This window comes from Salmo salar, chromosome 18, assembly GCF_965601325.2.
Source record: "Salmo salar chromosome 18, fSalSal1, whole genome shotgun sequence".
In the NCBI taxonomy this organism is placed as follows: Eukaryota; Metazoa; Chordata; class Actinopteri; order Salmoniformes; family Salmonidae; genus Salmo; species Salmo salar.
Genome location: NC_138308.1, coordinates 10,364,513 through 10,380,888, shown reverse-complemented (window position 1 = coordinate 10,380,888; position 16,376 = coordinate 10,364,513). Strand labels below are relative to the sequence as shown.

General features: G+C 43.5%; 1 protein-coding gene across 1 annotated transcript in view; it reads left to right on the top strand.

Moving 5' to 3' along the window:
- adgra1a (adhesion G protein-coupled receptor A1a) overlaps nt 1-16,376 on the top strand; it is a 67,050-nt gene that overhangs the window by 26,782 nt on the left and 23,892 nt on the right. The window contains exons 3-5 of the mRNA XM_045700742.2: nt 1,934-2,061; nt 6,731-6,854; nt 11,163-11,308. Of these exons, the coding sequence (XP_045556698.1) occupies nt 1,934-2,061; nt 6,731-6,854; nt 11,163-11,308 (398 nt within the window). The remainder of the gene's footprint in view (nt 1-1,933; nt 2,062-6,730; nt 6,855-11,162; nt 11,309-16,376) is intronic.

The window sequence follows — 16,376 nt, the reverse complement described above, 5'->3', positions numbered from 1 at the left end:
TCCTGGGCAGCCCCGTGAGCTAAAGTCCCCTCCTGCAGCGCCATTTCTCAGATACTAGGACTGCTCCTGGAGTTATGGGGATACTCTCAGCAGGCTATATGTGGATTGGGTATAAAGATTTAGTTGGGTATATATGGATTCTACTTAGCAGGAGACTCCTTGAATCCAATATGAGGGCATTTGACGAGTAGTTTTGATTGGTTCAGTCAGTCAAGTGGTAAATGGTTGAATATGGTGTAAAGGCTCAGGGGCTAAAAGGCAGAGCTACAGTAGTCTCAGTTATCATTATAGCCTCAGTGATGATGATCTAGTGATGTTGATATGTCCCATGAGACACTTTGGCCCCGAGAACTTGCTCTTCTCTGTACTTTTAACCACTCTGGACGGATAAATAAAGGTCCTGTCATTTCAGATTGTCATTACTATAGCTGAGAATTGTAGTTGTACTCAGCAATCAGCCCTCCCTCTCCTTTTGCCTCATTCCCTCTCTTTTCCTTGCCCTCTCACGCTCTCTCCCCCTCCTTCCACATACAAATTCTCTGTCTCGCTCTCTATTTCACCCTCATCTTCTCTCTCCCTCTCTTCAGCTTCCTCTCCATCTCTCTCTCTCTCTCTCACTCTCCCTGCTATCCCTCTGCCTCTCTCAGTTCAGGCTCCATTGAACTGACTGGTGATGTTCTGAGTGGTCGTCTCTCCCTGTCACACTGTTATATATCTGTAAGAGATCCAGATTCGCCTCTGGCCAAAGCCCTCTTACCCTCCAGCCCTGACTATTAGTGCTCGGGCACACAGGACAGCAGGGTCACGGGCCCCCACAGGCCTCTAGCGGCCCCTACTGGTCCCTGTGTGAGCCTGTGGGTTAGCTAGTCAGGGAAGTGGTGATAGAGAAGGACAGCTGTGTAGAATACACTCCCGGCCTTGAACACAGATCGGGGGTATCATAGAGATACAGAGCTACAGAGCCAACCCTGTTCACTCCCATACCATGTCTCTCCTATCTGTACCTCAGTAGTGGTGCCCGTTCAGTTCTACGGATGCGTTGATCACAGTGCAGCCAGATCAATGGAGCTAACTTTCATGTGTCCTGATGGAAGGGATGGGAAAACATTGGTCCTAACCTCCTATTCACCTCACTACTGGTTTCAACTGCCCCATGCAGTTATACTAATGATCACAGTACAGCCAAACCAATGGAGCTAGGCTAGCTTTCTTATTTCTTGACGGATATGATGTGGAAGAACACGTGTTTACCCAACCCTGAAAGAGGAGCAAACCATTCCCAGAGAATGATGTAGATAGTTGTCACGATGATGTGTGCGTTCTCAGTGTGACGTGACAGCAAGGTAACGCTTCTGTGTGAGCCCTGTAAAGGGCAATATATGCTTCCAGATGTGTAGCACAGATGCAGCGTCATGTTGAAGTTTTCCTAATGAGCGTCTGCTACTCTAGTAGCATGACATTAAGAGAGAGAGAGAGTCATGCCGATTCTCTCTCTCCCCGGGAGCGCTACGTGTGTTTTGCACATTCGGAGAATGGTTTCCACGACACAGGTTTTTTGTGGACCATTGTTCATGTGGTAATGAGCATTGTGCGAGTCTGTTTTGCTTTCGGTTGCCCAGATACAGCATGCACATCAGGTCCACTTCGTTTCCTTTGCGCTTAGACTGTCATATACAGTACATTGTTTGTTTGTCGACATAGTATGTGAAATACGATACCATATGTCGTGTCTGACCCTGGTCTCTCTCTCTCTCTCTTCACCCCCCCACTCTCTTTGCCCACCTCCACCACTCTCTCCCCCGCTGTCTCGTTGTCTCTCTTCTCCGTGTCCATTTCTCTCTCAATTCAAAGCATCGAGTACAATTGCATAATCTTATATCCTTTCTCTCTCTCTCTCTCTCTCTCTCTCTCTCTCTCTCTCTTTCTCCTATAGGATCTGAAGAAGGTGCTTTCTTTCCCCCCGTACCCTGGGGAGTTTCTGCACCCGGTCGTGTATGCCTGCACGGCCGTTATGTTACTCTGCCTCTTCGCCTCCATCATCACCTATATCGTGCACCACAGGTAAAAACCCTTGGAATACTGTGTGTGTGGTGGGGGGCGGGAAAGGGAGGGGATACGTGTCTGTCTGCGCGCATGTGTACAGTATGTGTGTGTCTGTGTGTTTAGTTCTGTGTTGAAAGGATTTGAAGTGAGTTCTCATCTTCAGTTAACTAACCACGCTTGGTAAAAACACACACACATCCAGGTCATGTATCCATCGCAACACACAACACACCGCCTCTCCTTTTTTGTGATTTTTTTTCTTTCTTCATTTTCCTCCGTCATGCTCCTGGGTTGTGAGTCAGCCGCTGTGGGCCTAACTCAGACATCTGAAGTGGAGTATTGATGTGTGCGCGCGTGTGTGTCTCAGTGCGGTTTAGAGGGATGTGTGCGCATGCCAAACTACCGCTACTCCATAATGTCCAGACCACCTCAGTCACCTCTCTCCGTATGGTCTTTGAATCCCTGAGGGCTGTGCTATATGTCCGCTCGTCTAGTCGTCCTCTACTGATGATCCAGTGTGGTCTCCAGGCAACCTGGATAGCTTGTTATTTGTTCGGGCCTCATTTTCCCTTTTGAGTCTTTGTTAGTCACTCCCGAGCAGTGGAATAAGCGACTGAATGTGACGAGCATTCATTCCTTCTGTACTTTCACTGTGCTGAGAATAAAAGACCAAAAAGAAAGTTGTTTCATGTCCCTGAAACGACAGATGAAATAAACAAGACCTTTTTTGATACTTCCTTTGGTTCTGATGGGAAGTAGATAGGTGTAATGGGTCACGAAGATCTATGAGCAAATGTAAGTTTGGCGTCAGTATGAGGCAACTCTGAGAAAGAGAGGGAAAAGAGATATTGACAAAATGAAGGGCTATAGACGGGTTGGTTGTTCAGCAACCAAACCGACGTGTGCACAACTGTGGGGCAACAGATGGGGTTGGCTTAGACTGTTGACAACATGCAAACTACATTTCGTCTCCGATGTTTATCGAAAACATAAATACATTTGTACAATGAGAACTTGTTGTCTCTCAAATACATGGTTATAGTTGTTGCTTAACTAGCTAGCGAATTTTCTGTCATATTAGCGTTGACATAAAATCAGTCGAAACACCTCAAAACAAGATATGGTATTAAGAACAAGTTGAAACGAGTCACGTACAATTCCCCACATTGGCAGTTTCTTGTCATTGTTGGTAGCTATCTGTGCGTGTTGTTTTCATGACGTTGTCACCTAACCCCATCTATAAGGGTAGATGGATGATGAAGACAGGTAACTGCAGTCTGGGAGGAGTGATGTCGTCGTCGGCGGCTCCACGACTGCGGTCGGGAGACACCCTGTTCTCAGAGGGAACGAGCCATCGTCTCAAAGCTGCAGCAGGAGTACAACACTACAACACCTCGCCTCCCTCCATGTCCAAAGGCATAACAACATAGCCAAGCCGTGTCTTCCTTACTGTAGAAATGCTCTAAGGGCGACATTCTGAATTGAGATCCATGCACACCAGTCTCCCATTGATGTCAGTGAACGATTTACGCGGAAGTCTTGAGTTGTGAACGCAGGTCTCAAATCAGAAAAATGTCCTAAATGTGTAGAAACAACTTCACTGACTGTCATAACGTCAGTGTATCCCAAGCAAGGGGAGTGTGTAGTGTAGCACCACTGAATAGTGCAGCTGGTGAGCTTACACAAGTGCTAATTCCACAGGGGCGAAGTTCACCCTTCAAAACGTTCCCTCCCCTCGGCCAAGGAGAACAAGTAAGGGGTCAGTTTTGCCACACATGTACTGTAGAAGTCATTTCAGCGGTTTTTATTTATTTTTATTTATTTTACCGTTATTTTACCAGGTAAGTTGACTGAGAACACATTCTCATTTACAGCAACGACCTGGGGAATAGTTTCAGGGGAGAGGAGGGGGATGAATGAGCCAATTGTAAGCTGGGGATGATTAAGTGGCCGCGATGGTATGAGGGCCAGATTGGGAATTTAGCCAGGACACCGGGGTTAACACCCCTACTCTTATGATAAGTGCAATGGGATCTTTAATGACCTCAGAGAGTCAGGACACCCGTTTAACTTCCCACTGAAGGGAAGTGACTCTCATAACGTTAGTGTATTTCAAACAAAGGGAGTGTGTATTGACTGAATAGTGACGCTGGTGAGCCTATTAGCAAGGGTTTATTCCATTCGGACTCCAAGTTCACCCTTGAGAATATCCCCTCAAGCCAAGGAGAACAAGTGAGAGGTCAGTTTAGCCACATGCTTTCCCGGGGGAACGAGGAAGTGGAGGGGTTCCAGGTGAATGCACTTGACCCAATAAGAGGCCATAGACAAGCACTGGGAGGCAGACAGAGGCTACAGTGATTTATGGCCATCTCCTGGAGCTTCCTGATTGTAGTTTAGCACATAAAAAGCAGCTCTTCCTCTCCTCTTTGGCACATAACACTGCACACTAACTCAGACACGCCTCACAGGATACTGCTGCTCTCTCTATTTCCCTCTCTCTCTGTCTGTCTCTCTCATTATCACTTGTTTTCACTAATTCTCTCTCTGGTCTCTCTCTTTGGTCTCTGGTCTCCCTCTCCCTGGTCTCTCTTTCTCTCTCTCTTTCAATCTTGCGCTCTCGCTCTCTTTCTCTCGACAGAGGTTGCTTTCCTATACATGTCTTCCCCCTGGTGTATAATGGCACTGGTGAAAATGATGAGGATAATGCTGATTTAGGATACTGAATAGATAGTTTATTTTACCTGGATACTGCATCCGGATTGGCTAACCCACATAGTCTTAGTATTTTTTCCAACAGCTGGACACAGAGTGGCAATATAGGTTAAGTGCCATGCCTAAGGGTCTCTCTCTCTCTCTCTCTCTCTTTCTTCAGATGGCATGGCTCCCAAGTTTTTATATTTATTCTCGGTAATACTAATTACCCCCCTCGAAGACATTCTTTAAAAAAGTATACTCGGTCATAACAGACTTTATATGGGCAAATAAAACTCTTCGAATAAAAAGGAAGGTTTTACAACTTCCTGAGTCTGAGGGTGGTTTTAACCTTATATCAACTCACCACCCAAGTCAAATCCAATTTTATTGCTCTCATACACATATTAGCAGATGTTATAGAGGGTGAAGTGAAACGCTTGTGATCCTAGCTCCACCAGTGCAGTAGTATCTAACAGTGCAGTAGTATCTAACAGTGCAGTAGTATCTAAAAACGATTCACAACAATACACACAATCTACAAATACATAAATATTAGATTGAGCAATGTCGGAGTGGCATTGGCTAAAATACGGTGGAATAGAATACAGTATATACATATGATATGAGTAAAGCAGTATGTAAACATTATTAAAGTGACTTGTGTTCCATCATGGGCTTTTACTTACGACATATAGTTAAATGCCGTAAAGAGGAACAATGGGTACATATTTAAGCTGCACGTGCTCATCCCCAGAATCTTTCTACGTGTCTATTTTCAAAAGATGAAGCTAAGAGCATGAACCACTTCATAGTTAAGAACGCTATAAAAAAATATGGAAGACATTGAAACGTATTCTACAAGAACCAATATCACTCCCTAAAAACACAAAGCTATGAACAATCCTTCGTTATTTTTTTTTTTTTAGAATTGACCAATAAATTGGTTCACATGGAAAACTAAAGGCATAGATTACTTGGTAATAGGACATACATGTATTTCCATGAAAGAATGTATATTTTCACATGCATGCAAGTTTCATATGAAAAAAATGTCTATCTGAAATATTTTGGACATCAGAGCAATCTTGAGGAATTCCTATTTGAGTCAGAAAAGGATGTTCATATGACAGGTAAGATATACAAAACCTTGCAGAGAGCCTATCCAACTGACAACTATTGGAACCAAGACTTAAAAATAACTGATATTGGCACACGATGGAGGGAATGTTGGAACATAACTAACGTAACATAACATAACTACAGTTAACAAAAATGTACGATTAATCCAGTATAAACGCATGTATAGAATGTATTCCACGAGACAAAATTCACAAATTGTACAGCACAAACGCGGAGTCATGTCTTAAGTGTAAAACTAACAATGACTCAGTAATCCATGCCTTCTGGGAACGCTTTAAAGTCCAAACGTCAAGGTCGGAGTTAGAAAGTTGGCTGTCAGAAGTATTACAATGTAAATGTACTTTTAATCCATCTGTCTGCATATTTATCTCAAGACATGGCAAATGAGGGTGCAGAGATACCCGACAGGTTGGACAACACTTTTCTCGTCAATCATCATAAAGAACGTATAGTTACTGCAAATCAAACAATCCTCCATTGTTAACACAATGGAAAGGTCAAGTGCTTTATTATCTAAGTGTTGAAAGTGCGTGGGCGACAGAGAGAGACAAAATGGTGCTGTTTGAGGCCATGTGGCAGAGAGTGACTTTCACCTCATCCCGTTATTACTATTTTCTCATCCATCTATTTTCTGTTCTTCCCTGTATATGATCTGAACGATGAATTGTATGACATGGCTGTGCTTTAAAATCTGAATATTAATTTACGGGATATGTACATTGCATTTCACAAGATTTTCACCTCATCCCCATAAAATGTTCAACATCCTCTCCATCAATCTGTAAGCCATTCCCCTGATTTTCTGTGCTATTCATATTTACTTGACTGACTGTGTGGGTTTTTCTTTTGGCAGCACAATCCGCATCAGTCGGAAGGGATGGCACATGCTCCTCAACTTCTGTTTCCACACGGCTCTGACCTTCACTGTGTTTGCCGGAGGCATCAATCGAATCAAATACCCCATCATCTGTCAAGCAGTAAGTGCACTGCCTTTTCATTTCCGCCCTCTCAAAGCGCTCCGGTGGAAATGATTATGAATGTCTATTGAGGTGCTCTGAGTGCACAGTGCAGTACGTATAGCTCTCTCTCTCTCTCTCTCTCTCTCTCTCTCTCTCTCTCTCTCTCTCTCTCTCTCTCTCTCTCTCTCTCTCTCTCTCTCTCTCTCTCTCTCCTCTCTCTCTCTCTCTCTCTCTCTCTCTCTCTCTCTCTCTCCACAGTGTTAGACAGTACAGTCCATCCAGCTTAATTTGCCTACCCTACAGTAGATGAATGAATGCTTTATCTAGCTAGCTGTCTTCCTGTGTGTTTCCTATTGACGTATTGGCTGCCAGTACATATCCTGTGATGAAAGCCAGGTTGCCTGTCCCTCCAGGGGTTTCCCGACCCGGCCCCCAGGGGCTTTTTACCCGGCAGTTTGTTGTCCTAATGAGGGTGTTGTTTTGCTGTCGTCTCAAGGGGAGTAGGAGTATGGCTGCCGTTACTGATGTTGCCTACCGCTTGGCTCTATCTTCCTCCGTAGGTGGCACCTCCGTCTCTTAGCCTGAGGCTGTGAACGAGAAAAAGAAATACAGAGAGAGAGAGAGAAAGGGAAAGAGAGAGCGAGTGAGGGAGAGAGAAAGGTGGAGAGAGAGACACAGGCACCAGTAAGCTCTGCGGGACGTGGCTGGTTACGAGGCCTGTATGCCGGTGTGGGTTAGCTAACAGGTCACAGGAGTGCTTTCTTTCCTGCTGGGAGCGTTAACGCTTAGCTCTGACATGTTAGAAAATAGAAGAGATGTGTCAATGTGAGAGGATCCTACCATACGTACTGTTTTTAGGGCAGAGCCTGGAGGCAGCGAGGGGAAGGATAGCATTGGGGTGGCTAATTGGTGGTGCATGTCAAGACCTGAGGTGTATCTTGAGTCCTTACTTAAAGATAAAGCAGCTGGTTGGAGACATCAGGTAAGAGATGTTTCAGCTTTTAAATAGAGATGCTTACATCTTAGTCAATCATTGGCTTAACTGATACTTGTGGGAAAGGGTTATCATGGTTGTTGGGGTATTTTGATTTCATGGTTAGCGATAGACTCAATCTTGTCTTGACAAAATAAGGAGTAAGAAAACCAGACTCGGGTATGCATGCCCATTGTTGTTTTGGGGAGATTGATAGGAAGACGTTACGAAGATGGATAAAGGTTGATGTGGAGTTAAAACGTCAGCGTTTGCGATAGACTCAATCGTGTCTTGACAAAATAAGGAGTATGAAGACCAGGCACATGGCTACGTTTTGGGAGATTGACAGCTAGATGATACTGTAGGTTTGAAAGAGAGTTTGATACGTCCGTTTGAACACGTCATCTTCCCTCTGCGATCTCTCCTCAGCATGTGGGCATTTAGCTGGCTTTTCTCTCTTTCTACCTTTCAGTTGAGGTTTCAAAGGCTTCATACTCATCCTCTATTTCTATCTATTCGTCTCTGTTCGGAACCAAGTCCGTCAGTGGACCCGGGACACCCGGGCTGCTGCCTCGCCCTCCTGTCATCAACAGTTTAGACATCTTCTTGTTCTGAAACGCAATCAGTCCACCTCAACGTGGAGCTAAACACATCGATCACTGTAGCTCACTGTAGCTCATGGAAGCCAACAGTGCCTGGCATGCCTTGGCTGCCTGTCAGGAGGCTTGGCTCGACAGAGAGACGGCTAGCTAGGCTAGGCGCCTCTGGTTCATGCCGCGCCCGTCAAGCAAGCGTCGACAACTACATTGTGACACAGTTCAGCCGGTGTCGCGGCATGAAACTCCACCCCCCCCCTATCGACCCACCTGCTCCCCCGCTGCGTAATGGCACATGATTAAGGCCCAATTAGCATATTCCCCGTCAGATTTGCCGTCCACATGGATGCATTAGCAACGTGTGTTCTGAGTGACATGCAGACATCTTTGCCGAGATGCCACAGCTTGAGAGATGCCTGTAAAGCATAGGAAATCTTGATTGTACTCACACATGTGTAGATATTACCCCTCTCACAATGTCATTATCACCGCAGGTGTGTTCTGCACAGTGTCTCTGGTGCTCCTTACCACTGGCTATTTATCTGATTGAATCACGTTGCCTAATGTAGAAGCACTGCATTTTTAATGGGTAACTCGGCATTGCTGTGGGATTATTTGGGCCCAGTTTGTCTCCCCTCCTCTCAATGGGTTTCAGGCTGTTCCCCTTTTTCCAGCAGTGGGGACAGTGTCTGGGATGATTACATGGCTGATTGCTAGAGGAACTGGTAGTAAGGATATGTGTGATCACAAACACCTCTCCACCCTCCTCCGTCCCTCCACCCTCCGCCCTCCGCCCTGCCTGCAGATGGATCCCACTCAAGCCCAGCATGGTGCCACCTCCCCGGGGGAGCTGTTACACACCACCCCCTCTGACAGGCAAACTTCAAGGTGCTCTGGAACCGTCTCTGGCAGCCTCTCTCGGCACTTCAAGCACTTGCAAACCCCCTTCCTCTGCAAACCTCCCCCCCCAATCTCTCTTTCTCCCTCTACATCTCCTTGTTCTCTCTCGTTTCCTTCCTCCAACCCACTCCTCGCTGTCAATTTGCATTCTCTAATGTTAGTGATCTCCTACTTATAAGCCACACTGCGACAGTAATACTGACCCTAACCCAGACTCACTCAATTATACTCCACACTGACAGACCCAATCATTCCTCTGTGATTCAAACATACCACCCTTTCATACCACTCCTTGTGACAGTGACATACAGTAGCTAAAGACTATACCACTGCAAAGTTATACTGGGTGACTCTCCCTCCCTCCCCTGACCATTCCACGCTGTGTGCGTCAGTCTACTCTGTGTGTGTGTGTGTGCGTGTGTGTGTGTGTGTGTGTGTGTGTGTGTGTGTGTGTGTGTGTGTGTGTGTGTGTGTGTGTGTGTGTGTGTGTGTGTGTGCGCGCGTGTATGCGTCTTTGTGTGTGTGTGTGTGTGTGTATGTCAATGGAGGCTCCACAGAGGAGGAAGGGGAGGACCATCCTACTCAGTGAATTTCATAAAAATAAATATAGTGAAACATTAAACGTATCTATTTATATATGATCTGAATGTTATCCAGTTATATATTCACGTCACCAAATAACTGATTAAAACACATCGTTTTTTTATGTGTGTGTGTGTGTGTACGAGAGATTGATTTGATCCCTTTTGAGTTTTCTGTAGCTGATATTGCTTGTCGTGAATGTGCTGTTCATATCTTCTTGAGGTCAAGGACTAGTTCAGTGTGTGGCAATACGACTCACCCCCTGAAGACCTTTTTACTTGGGTTCCATTCCATCCTACGTTAGTGGTTGTTTGTCCAGTCAGCCAGCGTTCCTTTCAGTCCAAAGGATGTGGGTTATAACTACACTCTTAGAAAAAAAGGTGCTATCTAGAACCTAAAAGGGTTATTCAGCTGTCCCCATAGGAGAACCCTTTTTTGGTTCCAGGTAGAACCCTTTTGGGTTGTATGTGGAACCCTTTTCACAGAGTGTAATCATTGATTGGTTGAATCACAGACCACCACCTACTCACTGGGAGCTTCTTCCACCGTTAACCAGTCTCAAGGTTATTTCAAATCAGTATCATGTCTGACTCCTGTATGGTTCCTTCAGTCCCTGTAGAGTTGGTTAAGCCTAGCAGACTGGAGCGAGTTATTTGATTGGATGCCTCTTAGTTTTGGGCCCTCTGAGCGAACTGAGGAGTGTGTTCGTGGAAAGAAGACAATGCATTTCTAATTCTGTCTTGCCTCTATTCTCGCTCTCTTTCTCCCTCGTAGCTGACTTTCTGTCTCCTGATAAAGCCTTAAAACAATGGCAGATTCCCATTCAAGCATAATTCATGAATATTGGAACAAGAGAGGATGGGATACAATGTCTGTTAGCATTGTAGACGTGACTGACATTTATATTGTGGTTTATTGTTGACGGCTCAAGGTTACTGTCCTGAGTCCTCTAATGTTGTTGATGGCGGATGTGGGCGCGTGTGTGTGTGCGCGTACATGTGCGCGCGTGCTTGCGTGCACTAATGAAAAGGTCACAGTCTTCCGCTCTCGCTGCAATTGATCTTTGGAGGGGAAAAAAAAACTTGATGTTAGTGACGTTGTGAATAGCGACTTTGATGACATGCTTGTTGTGTCTGGAAAATAACTCTCTGTGAGTCAACTGGGTGTGAAGAAGTGGACATGAGAGGGACATGAAGAATGTGAAGACGAGAGCGGGACATGACGCGAAGATACATACAGCGAGTGACCCATGTCTGTCTGTGTCTCCTGGTGCAGGTTGGCATGGTGCTACACTACTCGTCCCTCTCCACCATGCTGTGGCTGGGGGTGATGGCCCGGAACATTTACAAGCAGGTGACCAAAAAGCCCCTGCAGCCCCAAGACGGTGACCCGCCTGCCAACACCAAACAGCCCATGCTAAAGTAAGTGCAATCCCCCCCTCTGCGTGTGTGCTCGTGAGTGTGTGCACACGTGAGTATGCATGCCTCCGTGTCTAATCGTGCATCTGTGTGTGTATTTGAATTGTATGTAGCTGATCGTGCTTGTTGTGAATGTGCTGTTATGAATGTGCTGTGGTGAATCTTTTTTTTTAGGTCAAGAACCGGTTCAGTGCACAATTCTATGCTTTCTTATTTCATTTCTCTCTCTACTATACTGTATGCCTTGTGTGTCCTAGAGATTGAGTAGGAATCTGTACACAATAGCATTGGCCTGCTCTCCTGCCAGTACTTATTAAATCCTCATTCTCACTAAATCCAAGCCCTGGTATCCTGCTTCTCTGTTTTTATAGGCTGTGGATGTGTACCTTTTGGTTGTAACCTTTCTGTAATGTACTGTTTCTGAAACGCTGTCAGCTACAGAGAGAAAGATCATTGGGCTTGTAGTTTAGTAGGTTACGTGAAAGGAAGGATATTATAAGCAAGTCGTGCTTGGTGGATTCTGTATAAACCTTAGTTGTGTGTGTCTGTTTTCTTTTTCTCTAAAAGCATGATTACCATGTGTTTCACTTGGTTATCAGATCATTTATCAAAAGAAGCATATTTTGCGAGATTACATTCCAGACACTCCAAGCCCTATATTGCCCTATATTGTAATATTACTGTCACTGACCCCGAATGTGTACATTTTGGCTCTTCAGTAGCTAGTGCTTCTCTTACACTTATTCATGTCAAGAGATTACATTTTGAACTTGAGTCACTCTCTCCCGTCAGGGAACAACTTTTAGTTTGAATAATTTGACTCACGTAATTTGGAATTTACTCAGATAAATACCCTAGATTGCTGGGAGCCGAGGATATTATTTTTAATCAAACACATTTCAGAAATGGGACCTATTCAATTTAGAGACCCCTATTAGTGCGGTAGAGGTGTCTGCTGCTTAGTAAATAGCTCTAAGCAGGGAGGTAAAGTGCCTTCAGAAAGTATACCCCACAATGACAAAGTGAAAATGTGTTTTTAGAAATTGTCAACTGTGAGACCTTATATAGATCGGTGTGTTTCTTTCTAAATAGTTTCCAAAAAGTTTTTGCGACTGCACTTCAAAGTTCTTGAAATGTTCCGTATTGACTGACCTTCATGTCTTAAAGTAATGATAGACTGTCGTTTCTCTTTGCTTATTTGAGCTGTTCTTGCCATAATATGGACTTGGTCTTTTACCAAATAAGGCTATCCTCTGTATATGACCCTTACCATGTCACAACACAACTGATTGGCTCAAATTCATTAAGATGGAAAGAAATTCCACAAATTAACTTTTTACAAGGCACACCTGTTAATTGAAATACATTCGAGGTGATGGGTGAGAAAACCCCCCCAATTTAATCAATTTTGAATTCAGACTGTAGCACAACAAAATGTGGAATAAGTCAAGGGGTATGAATCATTTCTGAAGGCACTGTAGGGATGGAGAAGATACCTAGTGACGTCTGTCCAGGGAGCATGTGTTTATTAATATCATCATAGGCATCGTCATGGTCATTATCACCTTTATGATAATTATTCAGCAACTTGTCATCAATATTACCTTAGAAAATGAAGGCGAAGCCACGGGGGAAATTTTATTTCACAGGACTTGTTGGTTCATTGGCAGGATAACAGGTCACAGTGACTGTGCGTGGCTGGTTTGCAAACTGACATGTTAAACATTTGACAAATATTTATTTATTTATATTCCAAACTCAACTATAGGGAGAGAGTCTGAGAGTCTGTGCCAAGTAGTAGGTTGCTGGTGCATTAGAGTAAAAACTGTAGCGGTACTCATACTCACCCTCCCTGTTTTTGCCACTTTTTGAGTCTAAGTACCTATTGAAGATGCCCGCTCTCTCTCTCGCCTTTGCGGTAGACAGAGGGAGTTGTTTGGTTTCCATGGTGATAAATGGGTTTGGTTTGTGTTTTGGTTGAGTCCTCTAGCTGAGACTGCTTTGCTGGGAGAGAGTGGGAGAGGGAAGAGCAATATAGGAGAGAAAGAAGAGGAAATAGTGTCTATCCTGCTGAAGAAGAATGAGGAGACTTAAACAATAACCTGTTACCATAGTGCCCACCCAAGGCTCTAGTTACCTCAATGACCTGTGAGCCTGCATTGAATATCAGCTTTTAGGGCTATTGGTATTTTTTGTACCTTCATTTTACCAGGGAAGACATATTCAGACCTAAGTCTCTTTTTCAAGTGTGCCCTGCACAATACAACATAAATATACACATTACACAAAATATACATATACATTACCAGTCAAAAGTCTGGACACACCTACTCATTCCAGGGTTTTTACTATTTTCTACATTTAGAATAATTGTGAAGACATCACAACTATGAAATAACACATATGGAATCATGTAGTAACCAAAAAAAGTGTTAAATAGATAAAAATATATTTTTTATTTGAGATTCTTTAAAGTAGCCACCCTTTGCCTTGATGACAGCTTTCCACACTCTTGGCATTTTCTCAACCAGCTTCATGAGGTACTGTAGCCACCTGGAATGCATTTCAATTAACAGGAGTGTCTTGTGCATTTGAGCCAGTTTGATCAGTTGTGTTGTGACAAGGTAGGGGTGGTATACAAAAGATAGTAAAAGATCAAGTCCATATTATGGCAAGAAAAGCTCAAATAACCAAAGAGAAGCGACAGTCCTTCATTACTTTAAGACATGAAGGTCAGTCAATCCGTAAAATGTTTAAGAACTTTAAGTGCGATCGCACTTAAAGCTAAAGCGCAGCTGGGTCATGCAGCAAGACAATGATCCAAAACACACAATCAAGTCTACATGAAAATGGCTAAAAAGCAACACATTTGAAGTTTTGGAATGGCTTAGTCAAAGTCCAGACCTAATCCTAATTGAGGTGTTGTGGCAGGACTTGAAACGAGCAGTTCATGCTTGAAAAACCACAAATGTCACTGAGTTAAAGAAGAATTCCAAAATTCCTCCACAGCGATGTGAGAGACTGATCAACAGCTACAGGGAGCATGTGGTTGCAGTCATTGCAGCTAAAGGTGACAACCAGTTATTGTGTGTAAGGGGGCAATTACTTTTTCACACAGGGAAATTGGGTGCATAACATTGTTAATTAAATAAATCAATTAATGATTTAAAAAAGATATATTTGTAAACTCAGATTCCCTTTATCTAATATTAGGTTTTGGTTGAAGATCTGATAACATTCAGTATGAACAATATGCAAAAAAATTAGAAAATCAGAAAGGGGCAAATACTTTTTCACAGCACTGTAGCTCGGTGGAGACCCTAGGAACCACAAGAGTTAACCAATCCTATGAACAGGCTAGGCAATATGTGTCTAAACCTCAACAGCAGAGTTAGATAAGACGGAAGTTTATGAAGTAGGGCCTTGTAAACAGAAAGGGAGTAATGTAGAGATCTACGGGTCTTTAGAGACGTCCAGCCAACCTTTGGATACAGGATGCAGTGATGAGTATCAAAACTGTCACCGGTAACAAAACGAATAGCTCTATGGTAGACGGCATCCAAAGGTTTAAGAGTAGTAGCAGCTGCTCTTTGATAAACAATATCGTCATAATCAAGAACAGATAAAAAGGTTGACTGAATCATTTTCTTCCTACTGCTTAGAGAAAGGCACAATCTGTTTCTGTAGAAAAAGCCAACTTTAAATCTTAGCTTCTTAACCAGCTCATCTATATGTTTTTTAATCGTCAAATCCTCATCAATCCAAATGCCTAGGTAGTTATATGCGGGACACGTTCGATTGGAGAACCATCTAATGAGTGAACATGTAGTTCATCTGAAACATTCTGTATTTTGTTTTTCCCGTATTAAGTTTTAAATCAGCAAGGGATTCCTGCATAGCTATAAAATCAGACTGTAGTTTTCACACAGCCAGATCAACAGTCGGGGCAATAGCATATGTAATAGTATCATCCGCATATAGATGAAGTTACCATTTTTAACAGTTTGGCCAATGGTGTGAAGAGAACAGTTCCCAAAATCGACCTCTTTGGCACACCTTTATGCACTTCAAGAAATTCTGACTTAACCCCATCAGTCACGATGGCCTGAGTTCTGTCACTAAGATAATCATGAAACCATGAACAGGTGTCAGAGCTCAGGCCTATCGAGGACAACTTATTCAATAAGTAGCTTAGCTAGACAAAGAAGCCTTGAAATGGGGTGATAATGATTAAGATCACTACTATCCCCACCCTTATGGATTGGCAATACAAGAGCTGATTTCCATACTTTTCCTGATAACAATGTTAATTAAATAAAACATGTGGGGGTATTGAGCCAATAGGGATGGGCACTGCACACTTAAGCAGACCAGGATCCAAGTGGTCGGTCCCTGTGGATTTTTTGTTGTCTATTGCTAGCAAAGCATCCAGGACTTATTTTTCTGTCAATAACGTAATCCAATTTTTCTGATCATTCAGCAAGTTTCCGCTATCAGCATCCAGACCAGTATCATTGTGAATAGGCTTAAAATGATAATTAAATGCATCAATGATGGCATTTTCCCCCTTATTGAGGCCAGTGTCTGAATTAATTTGTTGTGGCAGAAAGGCTGAAGTAGAACCCTTCAGGGATTGGACAATTTTCCAGAATTTAGCCGGGTTCCCATTACAGTCCGAAAGACTGGTTACATAATAATCAGATTTAGCCTTTCTGGTTTGTCTTACACAATGATTCCTCAATTGCTTAAAAGCTTGCCAGTCTGGGCCTAAGTCTGTGTTCCTAGCCTTAACCCAAACATGATCTCTTTTATGAATTACTTCTGATAATTCCGTAGTGTACCAGGCATTCGACCTACCTTTAACCCTTAGTTCTTTGAAGGGAGCATGATTATTCACAATAGTATTGAAGACATCTGCAGAAAGAAATACAATCAAGGTCACTCAAATAAAGACCATGTAAAAGACCAATGTAGTTTTTAAAGTTCCTCTTTGGGATGACACAAGGCTTAGATTTTTGTGTTCTTACATCTCTAACACAAACAACTGGGCAATGGTCACTAATATCTTGGG